This window comes from Amblyomma maculatum, chromosome 2, assembly GCF_055883805.1.
Source record: "Amblyomma maculatum isolate TAMU_Amacu chromosome 2, ASM5588380v1, whole genome shotgun sequence".
In the NCBI taxonomy this organism is placed as follows: Eukaryota; Metazoa; Arthropoda; class Arachnida; order Ixodida; family Ixodidae; genus Amblyomma; species Amblyomma maculatum.
Window position 1 is genome coordinate 129939256 of NC_139345.1, and position 25173 is coordinate 129964428.

At 47.0% G+C, this 25173-nt stretch overlaps 1 protein-coding gene across 4 annotated transcripts in view; it reads left to right on the forward strand.

The window, feature by feature from the left end:
* The first annotated feature begins 229 nt into the window (after window positions 1-229).
* Window positions 230-25173, forward strand: part of LOC146199868 (activating molecule in BECN1-regulated autophagy protein 1-like) — an 83764-nt gene continuing 58820 nt past the window's right edge. For 3 of the 4 annotated variants that reach the window (XM_084595272.1, XM_084595274.1, XM_084595275.1), the window contains exons 1-5: window positions 231-456; window positions 10807-10968; window positions 11784-11842; window positions 13185-13368; window positions 15713-15880. In XM_084595272.1, the coding sequence (XP_084451398.1) occupies window positions 10813-10968; window positions 11784-11842; window positions 13185-13368; window positions 15713-15880 (567 nt within the window). In that variant the 5' untranslated portion in view covers window positions 231-456; window positions 10807-10812. Of the gene's footprint in view, window positions 457-10806; window positions 10969-11783; window positions 11843-13184; window positions 13369-15712; window positions 15881-25173 lie in introns of all 4 variants that reach the window. The other variant, XM_084595273.1, reaches the window with a different exon arrangement.

The window sequence follows — 25173 nt, forward strand, 5'->3', positions numbered from 1 at the left end:
GCGCATGGTGAGTGTGTCCTCGCGGAAAAAGCAAATCAAGCAAAAACTTTGCATATCTCGGGAAAACAAGCCAGTGGGTTAATTTTGTTAGTCGCCGATCTGGTAACAACTTTCGCTACAAGTAAGAAGGAGTTACTAATTACTAATTATTGGACAAGGAGCTTTCATTGGGAGCCGAGCCATGGGCCGAGCGGCCGAGCGACATTTTCCGCCTGAGCGCGTACCATTTCCCACCGTTAGGTGGTGTCAGGTTGCTGCAGACAGCCATGTTTGATGGAGTGTTGAGCTTCGTTTTGCTACGGCTGTAGCAATAGTCGCATTCGAATTCAGTCATATTTTTTGAAATCCGCCCGACCACCGTCACTGTGGCTATCCGCGGCACGTGTCATCTGGAATGATGTGTTAAAGTTCCAGAGCGTCGCTTCCAAGCTGTCGTGGCTGCTGCACGCGTCTCAAGTAAGTCAACCCGTGCCACTACGGCTGCTTTGCATCGGCCACTTGCTGCTTGCTGTTCGTACTGTTAGTCACAAATCCCCCCTCCCCTTCAAGTTATGTTTATATTGCGCAAGAGCAGAGAACAGAAACGTTTGAAAGCTGTTGTGGACGGCTGCGGACGCTGAACGCTACTGCATGGAACGTTAGACCTTTATGAAGTGAGCTTCGGCCTTTCATTTCGATCGAATGTTTGTTAGGCGCTGCTGCGACGGAAGTGGTAAACGCGTAGACGAAGTGCGGCTCCTGCATGTCTCGTGTACTACATCGAACACTTTTTCTCGTCGCGATCCACGTCCTACTTCAGCACGAGGATTGCGTTTGCGAGTCTCTGTGGCTTGATTGGATTGGGCCTTGTCCCGGTTTCATGATTGAGCGCCGTTATTTGTCGCTTCCTTCATGGAGGCGTCCAAATGGGTGACGTAAAAGGATAACGCTCTTGAGGTCGTTAATCCTCGGCTGATCACCCGTCCAGCGCATCGATGCTTGCTCCCCATACTCTTAACCACCGGGCAACCGAAAACTCAGCATGTTCCTAGCTCTGAGACCTGAGCTGAACCGTGAAGTCGCCAGATCGTGACGGTGGGTGAAGCACGATCTGACCCGCCTTAATCCGGGCAGCTGCTTGCGCAGTGTCCGCGACGTTACGCAGGTTTCGCGTGCGGAATCCTGCACCCCTTTAAAAGCTGTATAGAGTCGCCGCTGCGCCGCTTTAGAATCTTCGCAGGAAGTTTCCATTAAGGAAGCACGAGTAAAACTTGTGGTTAAGGTCTGGCGGTGACAAACCCCATCGTCAGCCCATGTTAACTGGAGAGAAGTTCACGACGGTATAGAAACATTCGCTAGAATTCTTTGTTTAGACTGCACAGGCCTCTACTATTCGTTTTCTTTTTTACACTGCATGGAGATGTTGGACAGTAGTCCCTCTTGAGCATTGCTTCTCACCACAAAAACAGCACATGGGGGCCATTTTGCATGTGGCGTTTATGGCATTTCTTTTGACAGATTTTAAATGCTGGCACCTCTAGCATCCTTTAATCACTTATTCCCATTGGCAGTTTCAATCGTCTTTTTGACATGGGGGCCAATCTGTGTCACGCTAGTTGCCAGGCATTTTGACAGCATAGGGAGCAGTCCTCTTGTTTGAACTGCTGCCAGTGTCGTCTTTGCCATTTAACATTTGCTGGGGTCTGTGTGCCAGTTGGTTGCACGCCGTCAGTCTTAAGCTACCAGTACTGTTTCATTTTTTTTCTAGTAACTGCTTTACTTCAATTTTTTCCCCACCATGCAGCAGCTGACAGTGCAGGAAAATATGAGAGGATCGTATGAATTAAACTAAAAGGTCGTACCTACTAGGGAAAGCGAAGTTGTTGCAGTGCTTGATGCACTGTTTTGAGGACAGCATTCCGACTAGTTCTGGCATAGTAATGCTTTGCTTTTACCCACATCATTCAGATTTTGTGATTACTCACCTCTTTCTCACAGTTCTGGTTTTAAGGAAGAAAATGGTAATTCTTCAAAGGTTGTCAAGTGTTGCAAATGCTCTCTAATCATAATGGAATCTAAGAGGTCTCTTTGTAGCTTACTTATTGCTATAGCTTTTGTGGTTGATTTGCTTAGAATGTGGTTCATTGAGAGAGAGGCCACTTACCTTAAAATTACTCTCACCTCAGTAGTGTGTCTAAAATATTTGATGTCTGTAGTGTCTATGGTAATTAGTGGAACCCTAGATTGAAGTGCATGCGTATTGAATTGCGGTACTTTTACTGACGTCTGAACTGTATTATTAATGTTCCCTGCAGTAGCTTTCTGCTTTTCTCTCTCGTGGGCTTGTAACAGCATGTAAGCTAAGCGCTTTATGTACCGTACTCATTTGCAAACTGTTTCTCAGGGAACTAGAGAGGAAGCACTGTAACCTGTGTACCGCAATCTCAAATGGCTGAGTGTCCAAAGTTGAAGAAAATTTTCAGAGTTTATCAGCTGGATTTTTTGTCATTTCTATCAGAAGACGTATTTCTATGCACCTAATAGCTTACTGGGTCAGGTCTCTTCATATGGTTGTGTCTGAGCATGTTCACTTTATTTGAAGCCGTACTTGGTGTTTTGAGTTATTGCCTTGGCTTTTAAAGCAATCGGTTTTCCTGTACCTGGTGCATATTTATCAGCAAATCCTGTAGGAGGTGGCCCTATTTTAGGAGTGCATGTCTATTTTCGTCATTAAAAAGAATGGATTTCCATGGTTTCCTTGCAGGAAATTTTTTGTTGAGTGGATGTGACAGCCCCTCCTCCTCCCCTCTCTCTCTTATGTCTGCCCCTATTTGTCACTCTATACTTTCATGATTTATGGTGTTCCTGCATATCTATGTATGCTGTACTCTCTGTCTTGAGCATCTATTACTGATCAAGGACTTACATGTCACAGTGGCGAGCTTTACCTTGGTATCTGCAGTGGTGGAAGGGAATTGAGAGTAAAGGAGAATAAGAGATATGCAGGGACTTGTTCAGGCACATTGGGCTGTTGTTTCTTCTTATTCGAGTTGTGAACCAATTAAGCTTCACAGTGCTGTTCTCTAGCAATCTTTGTTTGTGTTCCATAGAAATGCCACTCAATTCTTTGATTATAGTCCATAGTTTGACCCCCTAACTAGGTTCTTGAAGCATGTATGACCAGAACGGTGTCATAGCTTGTCCTGCGTTACGATCAACACTATAGGGGGTATTCACTGACGCGCTGTGCGGGGTGCATTGTGGGTAATTGAGGCGCAGTCGGCCATTTTTGTGTCCACGGAACGAACAGGGCGAACGTACGTATCAAGTGCTGTCGTGCGGTTCTACAAGCAGTTGCACCCGCAGCTATATGTTGTTTATTGAGCTATCGCTGTAAGAGACGCGTGCACAGTGTAAACAACGGAAGCTGAAGAGCTGCGCGAAAGACCTCGGCATTTTAAGATTCCGGAAGTACACACGAACAACTCCACCCGAACGAGACACTTCCCCGAGATGCGACGCCACGTATGGCTGGCACGGCACAACCGCACAATTGGAATATGAGAAATGTATGTCGAACTAGGCTGGACTGGAATCTTCCGGATGTGCCCTAGCAGCCAGCTCTTGTCACTATCTGTGCACGACTGTTCTTCACGCACTCGGAAGACACATTCCCGGTAAAAGAGCAGCGCGGCAATGTATCGCTTCCAGTCATGCGCATGCATGCAGCGCGCCGCCAACACCTCCTCGTCGTGTTTTGTTGCAATAAATTCCTTCAAAGAGAACTCGCTAAACTTTGTGTTCCCGTACTTGCCTCATTCGATCAGAAGAAGGATGTTCGCATCGTCTGTGTCGGCTGCTAATCGAAGCAGACCGCATGCAGTTTCGGCGAAGGAACGTAGGCGGGCAGAGTTGTTTTGCAGAAGGTTTGATGAACTTTATAAACAAATTTATCTCTAATAACAAATTAAGTTTAGCTTGGCCAAAACTGCGCTGTATTTCAAGAGTTTTGTTGCAAAAAGTTATTTCGAGCCCGCAAGGCAACGAGGTGGCGCTACCGGTGTCATCGCTGTGGCGTGTCGCAGCGGTTTCTTTTGCTTCCTTACCGCCACAGACGATGCAAACATCCGACTTCTTCTGATCGATTGAGGCAAGTACACCAAACAAGTTTTGTATAAAAGATACTGACTACTAAACGCCATTTCTATGCAGAATATCAGCTACAAAAACTCAGCGGTTTAGTTAATATAAACGTTGGACGGCACGCACGTAATTGCACAAAAAGCGAGTTCGTCTGCTTCAACCACGGCTCTTAACCCAGCCGCTTGTAACGTAGTTGCGTCGTTGCGTTCTTCGAGTGGCCAGTAGACTTGCGATTGGTTTCTTGTGATGAAGCTCGTCTGTAGGACGAGAAATTCATGAATGTCGCACATACTTATGCGTGGGCACAGGCCGACGCTTACCGTGCAGTTGCGCATATCGACTGCACACGGGTTGGTACCAAAGTTTTGTTTCGTACAGGTCTCTGTCCGCATCGCGCCCACTTTGCTGATAAATCGAACTGTCACTCATGATACCGATTGAGTTTTCATAACAACGGTGCTGGCATAAGGCAGAGTGACAGAGCAAACGGATGCGCACGAACAGCTAACCTAACCGCCGCCCCGTACTAGTACTAGTCAAAACAGGACGCAAAGATGGCGTCGGCTGCATACTGACGTCATGTGAATACCCCCTATAGCCAAACGGGCGAGTTGGTGGAACATATTGGATAGAAAAACAGCGTGAAAGACAAACACCACAGCAAAGGAACACAAGACAAGCACTGTCTCACAACTCAAAGTTTATTAAAGAGGGAAGACAATATATGGAAAAAAGGTCAAGACTGAACACGTGTTGCTACTTGGGATGCAGGCACGCAATCTCACTCTCATGTAGATAAATGGATGGCTTACTAACACATAACCTAGTTTTTTTCCTCATGTGGTAGGCCTCCATTATCTCGCGTGTTAAGCGGGCCGGGTGCTTATAAAGGATATCAGAATAGTGCAGTGAAGGATAACAAGATTCGCAGTCACGGACGTGGTCAACGAGATTAGTAGATTTGTTAGCGTCTAAGTTATTTGCATGCTCTTTCAAACGTGTTTTAATGCACCGCCCCGTCTGCCCAATGTACACTTGTCTACATGACAGTGGGATTTTATAGACTACACCTTCAGCACACGGCACATGCTTAACCCCATATGTTGGTTCATGTTCGTTGTGATGCTCAGCTTTTGTTTCCAAAATAGCATGAACACTTTTAAATTTTTTAGATGCAGAAAAAACAACCTCTATGCCATATCGTTTTGCCACATTTTCAAGATTGTGTGACAGGCGGTGTACATAAGGCAGAACGGCAAACTTTTTCCTTTCCTTTTTCTGCACAAGGTACTAAGGCTGGACTTCTAAGCTTTTTGGCTATCTTGTTGCAACCCAACAATAAAACATCATCCGAGTAGCCAGATGCCTTGAGTCTTCCAATCTGATCATTGAAGCTGCCGATTATCATATGCTCACAAGATTTTGATAAAGCAGACATCAGAGATGAGACCACAATTCCTGTTTTTACTATCTTAGAGTGATGCGATTTAAAATTTAACAATGGTTTCTCGGCCCTAGGTAGGTATTCCCAGCAGATATGGCCCATCACAACAGTCAAACGCAGATCCAAAAACTGTAGCTTGCTATCACTGGTGACCTCAGTGGTGAAAGTTAGACCAAGAGCATTTTTTTAAACAATTTAAGTACATCAGTCATGTGCCTTGAAAAGTTAGTTTTTTTCAACAAAAATTAGAAGGTCATCAACATCGAAATATGCGCAGCGCCATGCCCGACATGTGATTTTCAATGCCACGATCAACAAAGGATAAAAAAAAAAATATCACTTAACACAGGCGCTACCCTAGATCCAATGCAAACACCCGCTCTTTGGATATAGAACTTTCCTTCCCATTCAACGAACATAGCCTTCAGGTACAAAGAGAGCAACTCGAGGAAGCTAGATACAGAAATGCCACGCCTTCTAATAAACTGTTCTTCATCATGGGAGCGTGGCGCTGCGCATATTTCGATATGTTGATGACTTCCTAATTTTTGTTGAAAAAACTAACTTTTCAAGGCACATGACTGATGTACTTAAATTGTTTAAAGAAAATGCTCTTGTTCTAACTTTCACCACTGAAGTCACCAGTGATAGCAAGCTACAGTTTCTGGATCTGCGTTTGGCTGTTGAGACGGGCCATATCTGCTGGGAATACCTACCTAGGGCAGAGAAACCATTGTTAAATTTTAAATAGCATCACTCTAAGATAGTAAAAACAGGAATCTCTTATGTCTGCTTTATCAAAATCTTGTAAGCATATCGTAATCGGCAGCTTCAATGATCAGATTGGAAGACTCAAGGCATCTGGCTACCCGGATGGTGTTTTATTGTTAGGTTGCAACAAGATAGCCAAAAAGCTTAAAAGTCCAGCCTTGGTACCTTGTGCGGAAAAAGGAAAGGAAAGGAAAACGTTTGCCGTTGTGCCTTATGTACACCGCCTGTCACACAATCTTAAAAATGTGGCAAAACGATATAGCATAGAGGTTGTTTTTTCTGCACCTAAAAAACTTCAAAGTGTTCATGCTATTTTGGAAACAAAAGCTGAGCATCACAACGAACATGAACCAACATATGGGGTTAAGCATGTGCCGTGTGCTGAAGGTGTAGTCTATAAAATCCCACTGTCACGTAGACAAGTGTACATTGGGCAGACGGGGCGGTGCATTAATACACGTTTGAAAGAGCATGCAAATAACTTAGACGCTAACAAATCTACTAATCTCGTTGACCACGTCCGTGACTGCGAATCTTGTTATCCTTCACTGCACTATTCTGATATCCTTTATAAGCACCCGGCCCGCTTAACACGTGAGATAATGGAGGCCTACCACATGAGGAAAAAAACTAGGTTATGTGTTACTAAGCCATCCATTTATCTACATGAGAGTGAGATTGTGTGCCTGCATCCCACGTAGCAACACGTGTTTAGTTTGTTCTTTTTTCCATATATTATCTTCCCTCTTTAATAAACATTCAGTTGTGAGACAGCGCTCGTCTTCTGTTCCTTTGCTGTGGTGTTCGTCTTTCGCGCTGTTTTTCTATCCAAGATTTTTTTGTGTATGTGTGGCTTTTGTAGTTGTTGGTGGGTTTGCAATAGGTCTATTATAGCCTCCTCAGTTTGCGTAACATTCTGGGGTTATGCCATTTTTATTGGCTCTTGCGAAGTCGCGGGACTTTTGTTTTTAAGGTTCATGTCTTTCTGTAACTGCAATCTCATTGAGCCTCCACATTCTGTACTAACAAATTGAACATCTACTTTTCAACTTTATACGAGGGGGTACCCAAAAGAAACCGAACCAAATTTTTGGTGGGCAGCGCTTTCGTAGTACAGGGTTTTGCCGCTAGGAGCGCATAGAGTGAACATTCCAGAGTCAGTCAGTTGAGTGGCATCACTGAAGTTCAGACGTATTAGCTTTGGCAGAGTTTACAGTGACAACTGTTTTCTGTGAGTGTTGTTTTTGCAATGGATGATTTTCGTGAAGTGTGCAGCGGTGAAATTGTGCTTTGCTCGGAAAAAATAGAACAGGAACTCTTGAAATGTTAAAAACGTCGTACAAGGATGATGCTAAGGGGAAAACTCAAGTGTTTGAAGGGTTCTCCCATTTCAAAATTGGTGAAATGTCAATTGAACCAACTTCGTTCTGGTCATCCTTCCACGGCCTGAACACATGAAAAGGTTTAAAAAATTCGTGCAATCATCAATATTGGACCACAAATGGTATGACCCCTGTTGCTCACCCCCATACACAACTGACCTTGCCCCGTGTGACTTTTTTGTTTCCCAGAATGAAAAAAAATGCATGAAAGGAAAGCGTTTTGCTGATGTTGCAGAGGCAAAGAAAAAAACAACGTAGGCGCTGTCAAGCATCACAAAAGATGAATTTAAACAATTTTTTGAAAAGTGGAATGAAGGATTAGACAAGTGTATTAGTGCAAGTGGAGAGTACTTTGAAAGAGAGTGAACGTTTGGGCTTAAAATGTGAATGAATAGGTTCAAGAGAAAATAAGTTCGGTTGCTTTTTGGTACCCCCTCGTACATCTGCCCGTGGCTGTAAAATGGGAAGATGGCGAGGAGTTGAGTGAATGCTGACTAGATGCCTGTGCTGTAGTGTAACCAGTTTTCTTCCACTTGAGAGCTCGAGAGTGTAGAGTTCATTGTACGTGGACGAATTGCTGAGATCTGGCTGGCAGTTTTTTGTTTTCTTAGTGCCAACGCTCTAAATTCGTGCATTGCTGCTGCTGCTGCTATGGGCCATGACATGGGTATTACGTGCTCTATTCAGTGAATAGTGCACCCTCACTGCACACTCCCTGTGACAGCAGTTGAACTTTGCATTGATTCTACTAAAACATTTTAAATCTAGCCGAGATGCACCTTATCGATATTGCCAACATTTTTATCTTCAGGACTTCTGTTTTCTTCATTACTTATTGCTATACAGCTCAATAAAAAGGGGGAAACTACACACAAAGGAGACCCTTCAACCAATGGCATTAACTGATTTTCGTGATGTCTAGGTTAATCTGATTAAGCCATGGGAATCCCCCTTTCGTTTGCCGCGCCTTGCGTTGCCACACTAGCAGGTCTGAGCGTACACTTGTGCAACCATTGGCTGCCTGAAATTCCTTTGAACGGCAAAATGTGCTTTTTTTTTTTTTTTTTTAAGTTGTATTTAAAAGAGTCTCGAATGGACTGTGTCAGGCCATGTAGTACAAACATGCATTGCTTATGGTTTCCATCCGTTCAAGTGGCTCTTCTTGTTACCATTGCATTAATAAATGTACTTTTGTGTTACTTCAGCTATGCTAATTATCAGTGACTGCGTTTTAGCTTGGAAGCTGGTTCGGAAGAAAGCTCTTTTAATTTGACAGAACCACGTAGGATGATAAGGAAATGAGAAGAAAATGTAGAATGAGTATCGGTTGAGTTAAAGGGGAATTCTTTGACCATCTTTTATAGTACATTGCTTAAGGTCATCCAAGAGATAGGACAACAGAGCATATGTTAAGTTTCTGTGTTCCTCAGTTCGTTGCAAACTAGGTAGCATTTTTTAAATCATTTTCAGCTGGACGTGCTGGAGAAAAAATGGGGACATGATGGAAATACAAAATAAAATGAGGAGATCAACTATGGGCATTTTCGAAGAATCAATGAACTGGTAGCTCTTTTGCTGTTCTTATGGGAGAGGCAGTTATGCCATAGGTGATACAAGAAAGGTAACTTTAGGTGAGTTTTAATTATCGAGGTTTTACTGTACTTTGTTTGCTTTTTAAATGACCAAACTATTTGGTGGGCGGAAGCTTCAGTAAATTGCAGTGGGCTGTGCCTTTATTACGCATCTGTGTTCTAAAATAGATGCAGGATTTTTGCCGCCCTAAGCTTAATGAATGGTTTTCGCAGCCTTGCCTGTGTTGTCTTGATTGATTTGTGAACTGCAAGGCATTTCAGCAGCTGTCAAGACTATGCAGACTCACAGCTGCTGTGGCAGCTTCTGCTACTCGCAAAAGCCTGCAGCTGTCTGATGCTTACCTACAATGAGCGCAGGTATATGCAGGTGTATCAGTGTTGAGCTCATTTCTTTCAGCTCATTTAACTTTATGACCCCGATACTGCACTGTTGTCCTTTCACTTTTGACAAATCAATCATTGCAGCTGTTTCCTGTTTTGGATGTTTGAGTCATTCGGTGATTGGAGATAGGTTATGTGTCGTGCATAATATGCTTTTGAGGTAAAATTATGGTTTGGATTGCGGTACTGATGTCTGTGGCCAGAACTCTGCCATATTGATATTGCCCGCAGCTCCTGTGCATTTGTGGTGTTACAAAATAGCGGGCTTTGGCAGAAGGGGCAGCCATGATTCTTTCAAAGTATTGTGAAATTTTTTGAAGCAGCGAGTCTTTTCTTGGTATTTTGTAACATGTCAACAGGAATCATGCGTTTTTTACTGCAGCTGTGAATGAAACAAGCTGTGAAGGCATGCTGTCCTTGGAACGGGCATGCCAGACCTGTGGACGTGTACTCAGCATATATTTCACGGGCTCATATGCACGTGTGCTAGACATTTTCAGGGGTGTTCATTTCACTTTTGGCCACCTGTGCCTGAAGCAACATCAGTGCTGAATTTATTTAATTTTTCATCTGCCGTTTTTGACATGCATAGGTGAGCTGGGAACAAAGGAATGCACCGACCTACCTTACTTTCTTTTTCTTATAATTTTCTTGGCTCACTGGAGGTCATATATGTATCTGTTCACTTGCTTGTTGTTTCTTTTTTTTTTCTTTTTTCATGGTCGTTATGAGCATGCCTTGCTGTGTCTGTAGTTTTTGTCTGTTCTGCAGATATCTGTCAACTTCCCGGTGTGTAAGGACATGTAACCCAGCCTTTTCTCCTCCTGACTTCTTTTTCTTCTGCTCCCTCTTTCGTGATGAATGACAGCAGAAGCACCGTTATTCATTCATTGTAATTTTGTTCGGTTATGTGCATTATGCATATCCACCTGGGCATGCCAAGCACACCTGTCTGTTCACATCTCCTCCTGCTGAGCTTTTTACTCTGCTGGTAGCTGCCGGGTCGTTGTGAGTGTTTTGTTTTCATTCATGAACTCGTGTGTTTTGTTAGCTGAAGATGTGGTTGGTGTCATTGTTCTGATGTTGGTTGTCTCTGTTGTGTTTTGTAATGCAGGTCGACATGTGGGCAGAGCGGCGAGGTGGGCGCTGCCCCGGCAGTGCGGTGACGTTGCTGCTGCGGCGGGAGATGGGGTATGGACCCCGGCGCCCGACGCACGCACTGGCTTTTGAGCGTGTCGGCGAAGACCGGGCGGCTCACTACGAATTGGAGGAGACTGTGAGTGTGGGTTTACCTGACCTCCTGCAGCCGGGAGGAATTCATTGGACAAAAAGAAAAAAGCCAGAGGCATTGTACTCTGCAGGGTTTCTTGATACTTTATCTGATCTCATTTTATTTATTTACGACATCCACTCAGTGGGTATTAAAAAGGGGAGAACATCTGATACACTCATAATGATTGTAGGTGTGCAGAACGACAGGCATATGGGGAACAGAAAGTGACACAAAATGCATCCAAGTCAGTAATAGGCGAAGTGTTGATTGCATCTCATTCCTGAGTTGAATAGCTGAAAGCACTGATGAGAATTCGAACACGTTAATCTCATGCGTGCGTTGTTGTGCTTGCTTCGGGCACTAATTCTGCCTTTTTTTTTTTTTAAAGCATAATTAGCTTCCACACGTGACTGATAAATGTCCGGCCCTTTTAGCTATGATTGATGCTTGTTTGTTGCAGTCGCTACGCAAACAGCACTTGTGTTTCGTGTGTGAAAGAAGGAAGCAGTGGTTGCGTGCCCCAGTTAATGTGCACGAAAAGGATGGATGGCATTGCTCTGTTTTAAAAAAAAGGATTCACGTCTGTGCAGATGGTGTACATTTTTTGCTATCTCCTGGGTTGTCCTGCTATGGAGCAGTAAATAAATACTAAATTATAGGTGACTAAATGTTATGTTTGATTTTTCCCAGGTGCTTGCTCTTTGCGCACGTGTGTGTGTTGTGCTCTTCTGGAAAATTGAAGCGTCCAGACATTCCTCATATTCAATGGAGAAACGCGGAGTTAGTTGCTTCTCCTTATTGATGTCCTTGTTTTGCAGAAATGCAACCTGCCACCATCAGTGCGGTCGACATTCCTTATGGCATTCAGTCCAGACTGGTAAGTGTCACTGTCATATCCTTCGATTGTGTGGCCCACGTTTAATCGGTCAGGTTGGCAGTGCATAATGATAACTTGCTAGGCAGCTAACATTTTGGCTCGTTCGCTGATGTTGTCTCTGGTCTCGTGTATGCTTTTCCTGGGAGACGCAAATTTCCAGGTGTTGCGCTGACATTCCACCACGTTGTGCTGCTTTTTACGTGGGCAAAGGCGTGGATGTAATTCAGCGATGTGAAGTAGCCACTTTAGAGACGCTAAACCGGGAGTATATTCACTTGTGCACATAGATTTTTGGCTTAATGGGAGTCCTGGGATACCACTTTCGAGCTTTCTCTGTGCATTACCTCTGTAAAAACAGTGTGTTTGTATGTAACTTATTTTTACTCAGTTACAGAACATGGGCAACACAATATTTTCCTGTACTCTCGGCATGCCCTGCACTCTCAGCATGTCTTGCTTGCATTAATGAGTCGGGAAGCACTCTCCATAGCGAAGGGCATTCAGGACAAAAGCAGCTCTAAAAGAAAACAGCATGGAGTCCTATTGATGCCTGCATTCCCTCAGTTACGAGACCAGTGCTTACCTGAGAGGGGGCTGCGAGTCCCTTGGTTCCTGCAAATGCCTGAAGGGTTGGATGAAGCATACGGCAACATTGGGTCATGAAGGCAAGAGTGACAAGTGTTAAATTTTGCCTCCACAACTTGCTAACTATGCGCGAAAAATGTGTGGCGCAATAATAGAGGCCGAGTGATGTGCCTTTTTTGCATCTTGCCAGTGCTCACCTATGGGGCTGATATGTGGAGGCTAACGAAAAGTGTTCTACTTAAGTTGAAGACAATGCAGAGAGCTATGGAACGTAAAATGGTAGGTGTAACGGTACGAGATAGAAAGCGGGCAGAGTGGGTCAGAGAAATAAATCGAGTTAAAGACATTCTAGTTGAAATGAAAAGGAAATGGGCATGGGCAGGACATGTAGTGCGAAGGGAGAATAACCGATGGTCACTTAGGGTAACAAATTGAATTCCAAGAGAAGCAAAGCGTAGAATTGGCAGCAGAAAGTTAGGCGGGCAGATGAGGTTAAGAGGTTCGCAGGGGTCAAGTGGATGCAGCTCGCACAGGACCGGGTTAGTTGAAGTAATATGGGAGATGCCTTCACCTTGCAGGGGGTATAGTCTGGCTGGTGATGATGATGGTGGTGGTGGTGATGATGATGATTGGCCATTTAGCACAGGATGAAGGTTTCAAGAAGCCAGAACACGTTCCACTTATATTCTCATTCTAAAAGGCTCAGAAGGTGTGGCGTGTGTGCGCATGGGTCTTGAACAACATTGCTGTCGCGCAGCACCAAGGTGGCCTCAACGCACGGCGACCACCGCATCCACGTGTGCGAGGTGGCCACAGGGCGTCTGGCCCACACCCTGGAGGGCCACCCACGCACGCCCTGGTGCCTGGCCTTTCACCCCACCTCCAATGACATCCTGGCCTCTGGATGTCTGGCTGGGCAGGTGCGCGTCTGGGACCTCAGGGTGAGTGCCTTTTCCCACCTGTTACTGCAGCAGAGAGCATCGGCTGTTTTGCATTCTCTCGGTAGGATGGCAGTATCAGTCAAGTAGGCTGGCTGGCTTCGTTTCATCCTCTGTTTTTTTTTTTTCTCAAGGTGTGCGGGTATTATAGATTGAAACAGCTTGCAGGCAGTGCTTGCTGTTTGATTCACTTGTCGGTATACTTATGTGATATTGTGATCTTGCAAACATTAGAAAGCTATAACGTTTAGCTTTTTTTATGACCAAATGTCAGGTCTTTCCAAACAGCGCTCAGCAAATCAGCTTACATGGCGATGTGCAAAATAAAAGTGTATGTTAGGGATTGTAAGGTCTTCCATCTGTTTGCAGCTATGTGTCTCATCTGTCACATGTGGCTCTCAAAAACAGACAAAGGGGAGCTGTGCAGTACCTCTCGTAATTTTTTGCATGCCTCAAAGCACGTTCGGTAGTTGCCTGCTGAGGTGGCAAAATAGCTTTCCTCTCATGTTCATAGTATTCACTGGGCCTCCAAAAATTTTCAATTTTTGGGGGTTATAAAAGCACTGTATGGGGTATAAATAGCATAACTTGCTATAATGGGATGCTAACCTGTCAAACTAACCTGACCAGTGTCACTTCAAACTTTCTTTCCATGGTGCTGATGCAGTACGGCATAAAGTGTGAGCTTTGATATTTATTTAACAACTATTTGTCTATGACCATATGGAACAAAAATGAGGTGGTGGGGGGCTTAAATCACAATTCTTACAAAAAAAAAAACATTTTTAAATTCTTGTTGTTTTAGATTATCCATATATTAAAGAAGCTTCTCACCAAGTTTGGTTGTCATCTGCACAGTATAAAAATTAAAATTAATTTGCTTCGAGATGGGCTGCACTCACCACCAAAAGTGCCTATAAACATTGATTTCAAGATCGAATCGCTTAGCGGGCAAGAAACCGAATACGGAGTGTATCCTCATGTTAGAATGCTTGTTTCTCAACCTCATTAGCCAAAAAGGGCAAGCTATCAGGACTGTAGCAGACAGCTAAAAAGAAAGACATGAAGGGAAGGCAAATTTCAAGCCATGGCCACAGTGGATTGGCTGCTAAACTGAAATATAAGCTTGGTTTCACTAAAACACAGCATGTAAATTTGAACGCTTTTTTGCACCACTGGGAGCCTGGCTACCCAAAGTGCACGACTAGCTGGAGACAGGCTAAGGAGTCTAGACCCAGAGGCACGTTAAAATCGTGAAAGCCCTGGTAAATAGATAAAGAGTAATTAACTAAATAGCAGAGCAGTGACACTTACTGAGTGTTGGTAAGCACAAACAAAGTTAAAATCAGCCTTCACAGGCCTGCATTAGCATCCCAACAACGATAGAGATCAACTTTTGCGTTTCTGTTGCGATCGTGCGCGAACGAAACCACAAGGGCGAGTCACTCCAAACCACGTGTAACACCAAGTTTCACAGTTGTTTTTTTTTTGTTTTTTCTGTTTTTGCTGCAAGACGATAGCATAAACAGTTTTGCAACACTTTAAAGCCCTAGGTTTTCACGGGCCTTCCCTAGCGCAAAAATAGAGATCAGCTATCGCGCGTCTGTTGCATTCGTGCTGAGAAACAGAAGCCGCGAGGGCGCGCGCAATGTGATGATCACGGTTAATTTCTTTTACTTCTGCAAGATGATGGCATAGACAATGTTTTATACTTTTTTACATTCTAGAAGATGGCGGCACCTGAAATGCATGCTCAGTGCAGTGCGCGTACGGCGAAAACCCTGTGGGATGGAATTCGTCCTCACTACCCATATGGCAAGAACACTCAAAGGGTTAAGAGGCAATAATGGCTCCTGTCTGATTTCTGTACATGCACCATGCTACTCTCATTATCACTAAACAGGAAAACGGTGCCTCTTTTATCTCATACATAGAGCACAGTTGCAAACTTAAGGCCAGGTGACATTCATCCACTTTAACGAAGCATTACAAACGTGCCTGCATGGCCTAGAGGCAGTGTGCCTCACTCAGGCTTGCAAGGAATTGGAAGGGTTGATTCTTATCCCTTTCTGCCGCATCATATGCTAGCTTAGTGAGCCGCTCATTCCACCTTTTTCATATCATACAGTCTCATTACATCACGCAGATTGCCCTCGCAAATCAGTCCCCAGCCATGTCAGCTGCCTACTACTAACTGCCGAGCCATGCCCATGGTTTTTCGCTCACAACGCCGATGCTGGATTTTCTGCAGAACGGGACGTTTAATGCAACAGGGTTGCCTTGCAGTCAATATAGGAGGATATAGTGGTTTCCTGGAGCATTTTGGAAGTCTGTGGCTGTGTTGCAGGGTGGCAGTGAGGTGTGGAGCTCGCGGGAGGGCACGGTGATCTCATCGCTGGCATTCCACCCGCTGGAGTCCCTCCTAGCCATTGCCACTGCCAACCGGGTGGTGCTTTGGGACTGGCGCAAGGGACACGCCCTGGCCACCTGCAAGACCGCCTCCGAGCGAGAGAAGGTGAGTGGGGCCACCTCTTCATACTCAGTGGCCACCTGCTGGTTAGGAGAGCAGGAGAGCTTCGTCACAGATGTACTGATTAACTTTTTCACTGTCGGATGTTTTTGGCCGTAACGCACCTCCAGTGTCAGCTTGGTTTCAGGGAACGAGCATAGCGATCTATTTTTGATTATGGTTGCTGTACAAATAACATAGTCAATGGAATATGCACATTTCTGTGTTCTGCAAGTGTTGCTAATTAACATCATCATCAGGTTGACCACTAATAAGATAATTGAGGATAATATAAGAAAACAACACTGCTTGGTACTTTTTGAGAGTTCGAATCCAAGCTCGGCTCTTATTCATAATCAAAAGAGCCATTGCTCCAGTCCCGCGCGATCAGCCATTCGAAAGTGACCGCGCACGGAGGGCCACTTTCGTTGGTCCAAAGCACAACCGAGAGAAATGGCACGTTGTGAAATCACGATGACAGAGGGAGATAGGAAGAGGCTATAAAAACTGCTTTTGCTGCTGCTAGCCGCAAGCAAGGATGCGGCTAGAGAAAGTGAAAGCAGCGATCGAGTCATACAGTAAAAGCTCGTTAATTCAAATTCCACGGGGCCGCCAGGCCAGTTCGAATTAACCAAAATTCGAACTAATGAAAGTGAGCAAAAATGAAGGCGTTTGATGCCCAGAGGGCACGAAAAACATTTATTTAGCAAAAAAGTCTTATCATCTTCTGCTTCTTCTCTCTGAGGGCTACCATACTCACTCGGTCTTCTAGCATGCGAATGCAACGCAGGGAGTCTTCTTCCCCTTCTTCAAAGCTGAAGAAAAGGCGCGCGACATTCAGCGCTCCCATAACTTCTGCCGCGGATGGACGCACGGGCTCTTGCTCCTCATCGTCGTCCTCGTCTTCTGCCTCTTCTGGGACAGACTGCTCCCCAACAATTTCAGCGACAATGTCCTCATCACTTAGGGCACCGCACACTGCTGCATCGCTGTCTACTCCAACGTAATCATCAAAACTGACGTCCTGCAGCACAGCACGCACAGCCGCAGGCAGAGGCTCCGGACTCCCATCGTCGCCACTTTCTTTCATACTTCCGGCAGCAAAGCCACAGTGGTGGAAGCAGTTTGCAATTGTGGACGGCGTGACCTGCTCCCATGCACGCACCAACATGTGCATTGCTGTGAGCAATGTGATGGTGCTGGTCTTCTGGTTTCCAGTGCACAAAGTCATGCGCTCGATCATGTGGCACCTATAGAAACATTTGATGTTTCTGATCACCCCCTGATCCATCGGCTGCAAAGCCGCAGTCGTGTTGGCGGGCAAAAAGACGAGCCTTGTGGCTTTCAGCTCGGCGTCGACTTTGTGTGCCGAGCAGTTATCCACAATGAGGAGAACTTGACGCTTCCCTAGCTCCATCCTCTGATCGAATTTCAAGAGCCATTTTTTAAACAATTCGCCCGTCATCCACGCCTTGCTGTTGGCGGAGTATTCCGTCGGCAGCGTCCTAATGTTCTTGAAACATCTAGGCTTATGTGCCTTGCCGACAACAAAAAGAGGGACCTTCTCCGTCCCGGTCATATTAGCGGCGACCAGAACAGTAATCCGCTCTTTGCTTCGCTTGCCGCCAGCGCAGCTGTCCCCTTTAAATGTTACTGTTCTGTCGGGCTGGAGCTTATAAAACAAAGCCGTCTCATCAGCATTGAATATATCATGTGCCGAGTAGCTTTCTAAGTACTGCAGCAGAGCACCGCTTCGCCACGTGGCACAAGTTTCTGCATCCACTTCTTTGGCTTCTCCAGACAACACCCGGAAGACAAGGTTATGTCTGTCTCTAAAGCGGCGAAACCATCCTTCGGAGGCGACAAAATCTTCCACATTCAAGCGCAGGGCGAAATCGGCCGCCTTCGCCATGATAATTGGGCCGCTCAGTGGAATGTCAGCGCTTCTCATTTCTTTCACCCACGTGATCACAGCGGTCTCAATTTCCAGATACTTGGCTAACCGAAGCCTTTTTCTGTTGCTGGCAAAATCTTCGGCTTCATAGGCATCCTCGATGGCCTTCCTATTTCGGACGTACGTCGACAACGTGCTTGGTGGAATCCCGTGCTTTTTCGTGATTTCCACTTTGCTGGCCTTCCGTTCATCCACTGCGTAAAATAGCCACTTTCTCCTTCACCGTCTTGGCACAGTATTTCCCACGCGAACACATCTCGCGGACACAAGCTCACAACAAGCGGCGTGCAAAACGAGGGCTCACGAAATGCAACACGAAACCGTGGTCGATAACACTAAAACGTCGTTCCTCGAAGGAGTCGCGGCAGGAAAGACTGTTTAGTACTTGTTCCAGCACCCTAGCGGCGCCCCGATTTGTGTGCCATCTATCGTTCTGCTGTGAAAGCTTCCAACGATGGTTTTTAACAGCGCCGCTTGGCGGCGCGCAGTTCGAATTATGGGTGGCGGCGCCAATTTTTGAGTGAATTAACGAGCTGTTACGCGCATAGACTTCTATGCACTGCGGACCGGACCACGATGACTATTTCGAATTATCCAAAATTTCGAATTAACGAGTTGTGAATTAACGAGCTTTCACTGTATGTCGACTTATTGGAGAGGCAACGGGGCACATCCCTGAATTTGACACGTCGTAGCACAACATGGCAACAGAAAAAAAATAAAAACCTGCAAACCTGCGGCAGATGGCAGAACAACCCTTGAACCCATAACCACACGTTCACCACATGATCGCTTAGCGCAAGGGAGTACCCCCCCAGCAAAGAAGGTGGCGGGGGTGGGTGCAGTCACTCCATATTCAATATATACGTACCAACAAAGTGCGGGGTGAAAATACGAACTTGTAGGAAGATTTCACTGATGGCGCAGGCAGTCCAAGCGTGTCAGCTTTGTGCTCAGGCGGGAAGTTTTGAACACATGATAAAGAACATACAGTAGAATCTCGGTGATACGGATGCGGTTGGTACGAATTTTGGGATGATACGAATTCACGAAATTCCCCTGCCAGAGTGCATTGTGTACAATGTGCAAAATTTCGAATGATCTGAACACGCTTCTGCGCCACTACGGATGATACGAATGCGCAAACTGTGACCGAAACCTTGAGCACTACGCACTGCCTGCACATCGTTGACTCCACGATCGCCAGCTGCGCTCTATGTGCGCATCACGGGCAGTTTTCGGTGACCCGTGGCCCGCACCTCGCCAATGACGTGGTTTTCTGTCAGGCTCACAGCGCAAAAAGCTTTCAGCAGCGCATGGCCCACAAACCACACAAGTCACAACCGTCCTAGCTGGCGGCGGCATACACAGTGGGTGCGCACGCACTAAACATCACTGGCTCCGCGATAGCGATCCGCGAGCAGTTTATGATGCCACAAGGCCTGCATGTCGCCATCTCCAGTCATGCTGTACGCGCCGCGAGAAATACTTGGAGATGCACGGACCACACATCGCCGGCATCGCGATCGTTTTCCATGGTGCGAAAGGTTTGCAGCGGCGCGCGGCCGTGAGTAGTAGCCAGCGGCACAAGCGGCGGCGGGAGCGCATTGTAGACTTCGCGACCGCTAGTCACACTGTACGCATCGTAAGCAGTCTGCGGCACCACGCGGCTGACACGTCACCATCTCTTGTCGTGATGTACGCGCCACGAGAAGTCCGCGGAGGTACGCGGCTCGCGCATCGCCACTGTCGCGATGGCCTGTCACGCTGTGTGTGTCGCGAGTGGCGACCTGTGACCTTGCGACCATAATAAACCTTCTTGAAAGTAAACAGATATGGGCGACTGCCTTTCCCATGCTTCTGCATACCTATTTTTGTTCATTTTGATGATACGAATGCTCGGATGATACGAATTTTTTTCGCGACCCAGTGAGATACATATCACCGGGGTTCTACTGTATATTGGTATGTGTGTGACACCTTGAAAGGGAAGCACGAACATGTACCGGTACGTTCGTGACAGCAAAAGGGTTAAGAGTTGGAGAAAATTAGGGGACATCTCTGATTGCAGCACCATCAGCTTGTCCCGTTTCAGGTGTGTATTCTTCTTATATCCAGTTGTGGCTACACTGATATGCAACGAGAACTGAATTTATTGCGCCCATTGCGTAACTTTTTAGGTAGTACATGTTTAAATTTATAGTATGCTTGAACCATTGATACCCAGTCTTCTTCATTTATGTTAAGCTGGCTATTAAACCTGACCAGTAAACAAGCAGTTGTGAGGGAAAAAAATATTTACACACCTGAACATTTAAATTTGCAGCGTTGTCGTCGCTGGCGAAAGTTGGCCAGTCGTGGCAGGCAGTATTGGAGTGAAACACCACTCGCCACAGCTAATTGAAGAGATAAGAATCTCCTCCCAAGTTTAGAGGAGGGGAGGTAGAGAGAAAGAGAGGGAGGGAGGGCAAGGGTGTCATAGGGGCTTGACACGTGGCAAGAGCAAAGGAATGCTCAATTGGAATGGGGATGCAACGAGAAGAACCCGAAGGGAGGCTACCGTGCTGCCGACTCTGCAGATGCCATTTGGGAGGGCGAGGCAAGCAGAGGTTGATTGACACGTTTCTTGAGACGTCGCTGCCTTTCTCTCGGACCATGACTGACTGTGTGCCAGCGTTTGCCTGAGGACTATGAAGAGAGGGTGATGGTGTTTCCTTTCGCGATTGCGCAGTCATTGTGTCTCAGATCAGAAACTCTTAACGAGACGCTACTGGCATTTGACATGCTACTCAGTACAGTCAACGACTGATTTTTCGGACATGCCCGATATTTCGGACATCTTCGCGGCACCGCCACGAGCCCCATAAAATCAATGTATTAAAACATCTGTAATTTCGGACGCTCGAACACCCCGCCGTCCAATTTTTCGGACTTTTTGACGCCTCGGAAGGTCCTCGAAGGTCCTTTGGCACCTCACGCAGCGCTCTTGCGAAGGAAATCGACTTGCAGCCGAAGCATATCACAACTTTGAGCCAAACTAGCCGAATCTAGCGGTCACACACCAATTTGGTTTGGCCACACTGGCTTTGTTCACCAGCGCCAATTTTCGGAGGCGCCGCGGCGGCCAGCGGCGGCGGCGTCGTTTCGTTACGCATTTTGACTAGCGTGGTGTGTTGTTCCGCTGTTGTGTGAAGTTATAGTGCCTAGAATAGTATATTCTAGGCACTATAGTGAAGTGTGCTCTGCGACGCTAGGCCTAGGTGCTTCGACGTTCGTCAAGAAACTCCACTGTTCTGAACTTGAGGATTTCGCTTGCCTGCGATGGCCTCCACTCCGTCTTCGTCGTTCTCGCCGATGGCATCGAAGCGCAGAAAGCAGTACCGTCGGTTAACGATGGAGAAGAAAGCCGCGATTATCAAGCAAGTAATGAGCGGCCGATCGACACGATTCAAGACACGAGGCAAGACACGATTCGCAACTGTTTTCGCCACGCGGGCTTCGTACTCGCCACAGAGGCAGTGGACTGTCCTCAAAGCACCGACGCGATTGACGTGTGCCCGCCCATGGACGACGTGATCAATGACCTCCGCTCTGCTGATGTTTCCATACCCACGGAAATAACTTTTGAGCAGTTTGTTGACGCGGACAACGAGCTCGACTTCTGCGCAGAACTAACTGAGGAAGAAATAGTCCTTCAGGTTGTGGAGGATTCAGAGGACTCCGATGTTGAAAATGAGGAGCCAACGCCCGCGCTGCCTACGAGCGCCGAGTTCACGCGAGCGTTGTTGACGCTTTCATCCGTCTACAGTGCTGATATGACCCTTGCTCAGATCGAGGAGAATATGATCGCATGCAAGCGGAACGCCGTCCAAACGACGATCAGCCAGTTCTTATAACACCGGCTGCCCTGACGACACATTCATAATAAACCGGCAGTCTGCTGCATACAGAGCTTTTGAGTGCCTCTTTTCTTAGCCACTTCTCAGATGCTGTGGCAGTGTTTCGGAAGCGTGGTGCTTCGCCCTTGACCCTCTAGATACGAGAAAAAAAAGAAAAAAAGTGCCTTTTTTGCATACATTCATTTTTTCGGACTGCCTGAATTTTCGGACGTTTTTGAATTCCCTAGAGGGTCCGAAAAATCGGTCGTTGACTGTATTACAGTGAGCAAAAGGGGGGTCCCATCTGTAGCGGTAAAAACCGGCTGCGAAAAATAAATATACACCTTGGTGCTAGGATGTTGCTAGGATGGTGCTAGGTTGTTGGGTGTAGCCCTTCATCATACTCAAGTGGAAGATAATGCCAAAAGCTAAAGTACAAGGATGCATTCACATTCGGGTCCACTTATAAGGTTGGATCAACAAAGTGTTTAGTACTTGACTGGCTGGACACTGTGGGGAAAGTGACTAGGCGTTCGCCTGCGATTACCATCGATGTTGGTTCTCGATGGCCTCAAGGGCCGTCCTGTCTACCGGAGGTGGTCAACTTGGCTGTGGTCGTGGGTGGTGGCCTAACACTAGCCCTGCAGCCCTTGGAGGTTTCCATTAATGAGTCTTTTAAAGACATTGTGCCGATATTGTGCGTAGACTGGGTGGCCAGTGGAGAGCACACCCTCACTCCCACTGGGAAAAGGAAGACTCCTTTTTTGGAGATGGTTTGCGAGCGAATTTTGGCAAGCATGGGGCATAATCTCTTCCGATTATTTGTGGAGCACAGAGTGCAGCGGTGGTATAACGGTAGAACATCCGCCTCGCATGCGAGAGGACCGGGGCTCAAATCCCGATGCCACGCAATTCTCCAAGAAAAACCCGCGTGTTGATGGAATTGCATAAACCGGTTTGGGGTGCGACCTGATGCCGGTGAACACCTCTGGCAACGCACTCCCTCACCAGAACAGGAGTTGGCCACCCTGGTGCAGTAATTGGCAGCAACCTCCTATGATAAGCTCCATAAAACCCCGGCCCTCAGTCACCAGCAGCTGCGGAACAACTGATCACGGCGGTGGTCAGACCTGTGACGCAGCAGGGGGTGCTAAGAATTCCTGGCTCTGCTTGACAGGCCGCCATTGGAAACTGACCCTGGCAACGTTTAACACTAGAACCCTATCTAGTAAAGCTAGTTTAGCAGTGCTGTTAGAGGAACTAGAGGGTATGAAATGGGATATCATAGGGCTTAGAAAGGTTAGGAGGCTGAATGAGGCATACACTGTACTGAAGGATGGGCATGTACTGTGTTATCGAGGTTTACCAGAGAGGCGACAACTAGGAGTAGGTTTCCTTGTCAATAAGTATATAGCGGGCAATATAGATGAATTCTATAGTATTAATGAGAGGATGGCAGGCATCGTAATTAGGCTTATTAAGCGATATAAACTGAAGGTTGTACAGGCCTATGCACCTACATGATGACCAGGCAGTTGAAAGCTTCTACGAAGATGTAGAATCGGCAATGCGAAAAGTAAAGACGCAGTATACAGTACTACAGTCAAACCCGAATATAACGAACTCGGATAGAGCGAATTATGTTTTATATCGAACACTCGAATTTCCGCTAGCATTATGCATATAAAATGTATTTTTTATAACGAACTACACATCGGATATAGCGAACTCAGCGCGCGCGATCGGTCGCCAAACGCCCGCCAACGGGCAGGCCTTTGTGCCGGCTCCGAGTTCTCTCCGGGCAGCCCACGCTGCCGGGCCGCAATACTTCTAGCGCATGCCGTTGTCAGATGGGAGGGAGATTGGCGACGGCTCCGTTCCCCAAGGTCTCACACAGCGCATACGTCATCACGCACCCGCTGGGGTGCTTCTGCGCCGATGCCACGCTTCCGTAAAACGCAGGAGGGGCTCTCTACAGCAGCTTCCACGAGGGACCCTCCTGTACGCATGCGCGGCCGTCGCCCGGAGTAGCGTGAGTAGCCTTTAAAATCCGCGCCATCGGCCAGCCTCTCTTTGCAGCGCTCCTATTCGGCAGCTGCCTACCATGTGATCAAAGACGTTCGAGCAGCTCCGGACCTATTGCGCTTCGAGCAAGAAGCAACACCGGCCAGAACTGGTTTCAAGTTTGGGCGAAGGGAAGGCAGCCTCCGAACAACGAACGCGTCAGTGGCGAACTTTCCCGCATCCTCGGAGCTTTCTTTGTTCGCGTTTGCAAGTCGTGCTGCTGCTATCCTCACGATTCCGGACGTGCCTACGTTGCTGCTGGCTTGCATTCCGGCGCTACATCCTGCAAGATGACGACGAAGCAGCGGCGTGCCCTACCGCTTTCCGACAAGCTGGAGATAATTCGCCGCGGCCAACGCGGCGAAAAAAAATCTGACGTTGCCGCGCATTTCAAGATTCCGCGGAGCACGTTAAGCACCATTTTGAAAAACCAGTCGGCCATCAGAGGCAATGCACAGGAACGACCAAATGGTGACGGCTTTCGCCACCGCAAGCCGGCTTACGACCAAGTAGAGAAAGCGCTGTACCAATGGTTCTTGGACGTTCGCGCGCGAAATCTGCCGGTCTCTGGCCCCATGCTACAACAGAAGGCAAAAGATTTTGCCTTCGGCCTGGACGTCGAGGGGTTTACAGCTGGCAGTGGTTGGCTCCAACGATTAAAGACCGCTACTCCATCACCGGGAAGGTGGTTGCAGGTGAAAGCCAAGCAGTGGACGCTGAGAGTGCTGAAAAGTGGGTGCAAGACGTGTGGCGTGCTGTCACGGAGAGATACGAACCGTGCAATATTTTTAACACCGACGAGACTGCCTTGTTTTGGCAACTGCTGCCGAGCAGAACCTTGGCGCTAAAGAATGAGAAGTGCCATGGCGGCAAATTGAATAAGGCCCGAGTCACCGTTCTTCTCAAGACAAACATGGACGGTTCATCAAAGCTGCGGCCGCTTGTCATAGGCAAGTTCAAGTCTCCTATGTGCCTGCGAGGATGCACTTCACTCCCAGTCGCATACAACTCAAATTCTAAGGCCTGGATGACAAGAACGTTGTTCGAAGCGTGGCTGCGTGGCTGGGTCGAGGAACTTGCAACGAGCGGGCGAAAGATTTGCCTCCTCCTCGATAACTGTTCTGCGCACCACTGCGGCGTCACGCTCAAGAACATCGAGCTTTGTTTCCTGCCACCGAACGCAACAGCGGTTTTGCAGCCCCTCGATCAGGGGATCATCCACGCTTTCAAGCTGGGCTACAGGAAACGCGTCGTTGAGCGGCTGTTGGTGAAATTGCGGGTTAACGACGAGCTCAAGATTAATTTGCTGGCCGCAATAGAAATGATTAACTGTACCTGGCAAGACGTGACGCAATCCACAATCCGCAACTGCTTCCACCATGCTGGACTATGTCGAGAGGATG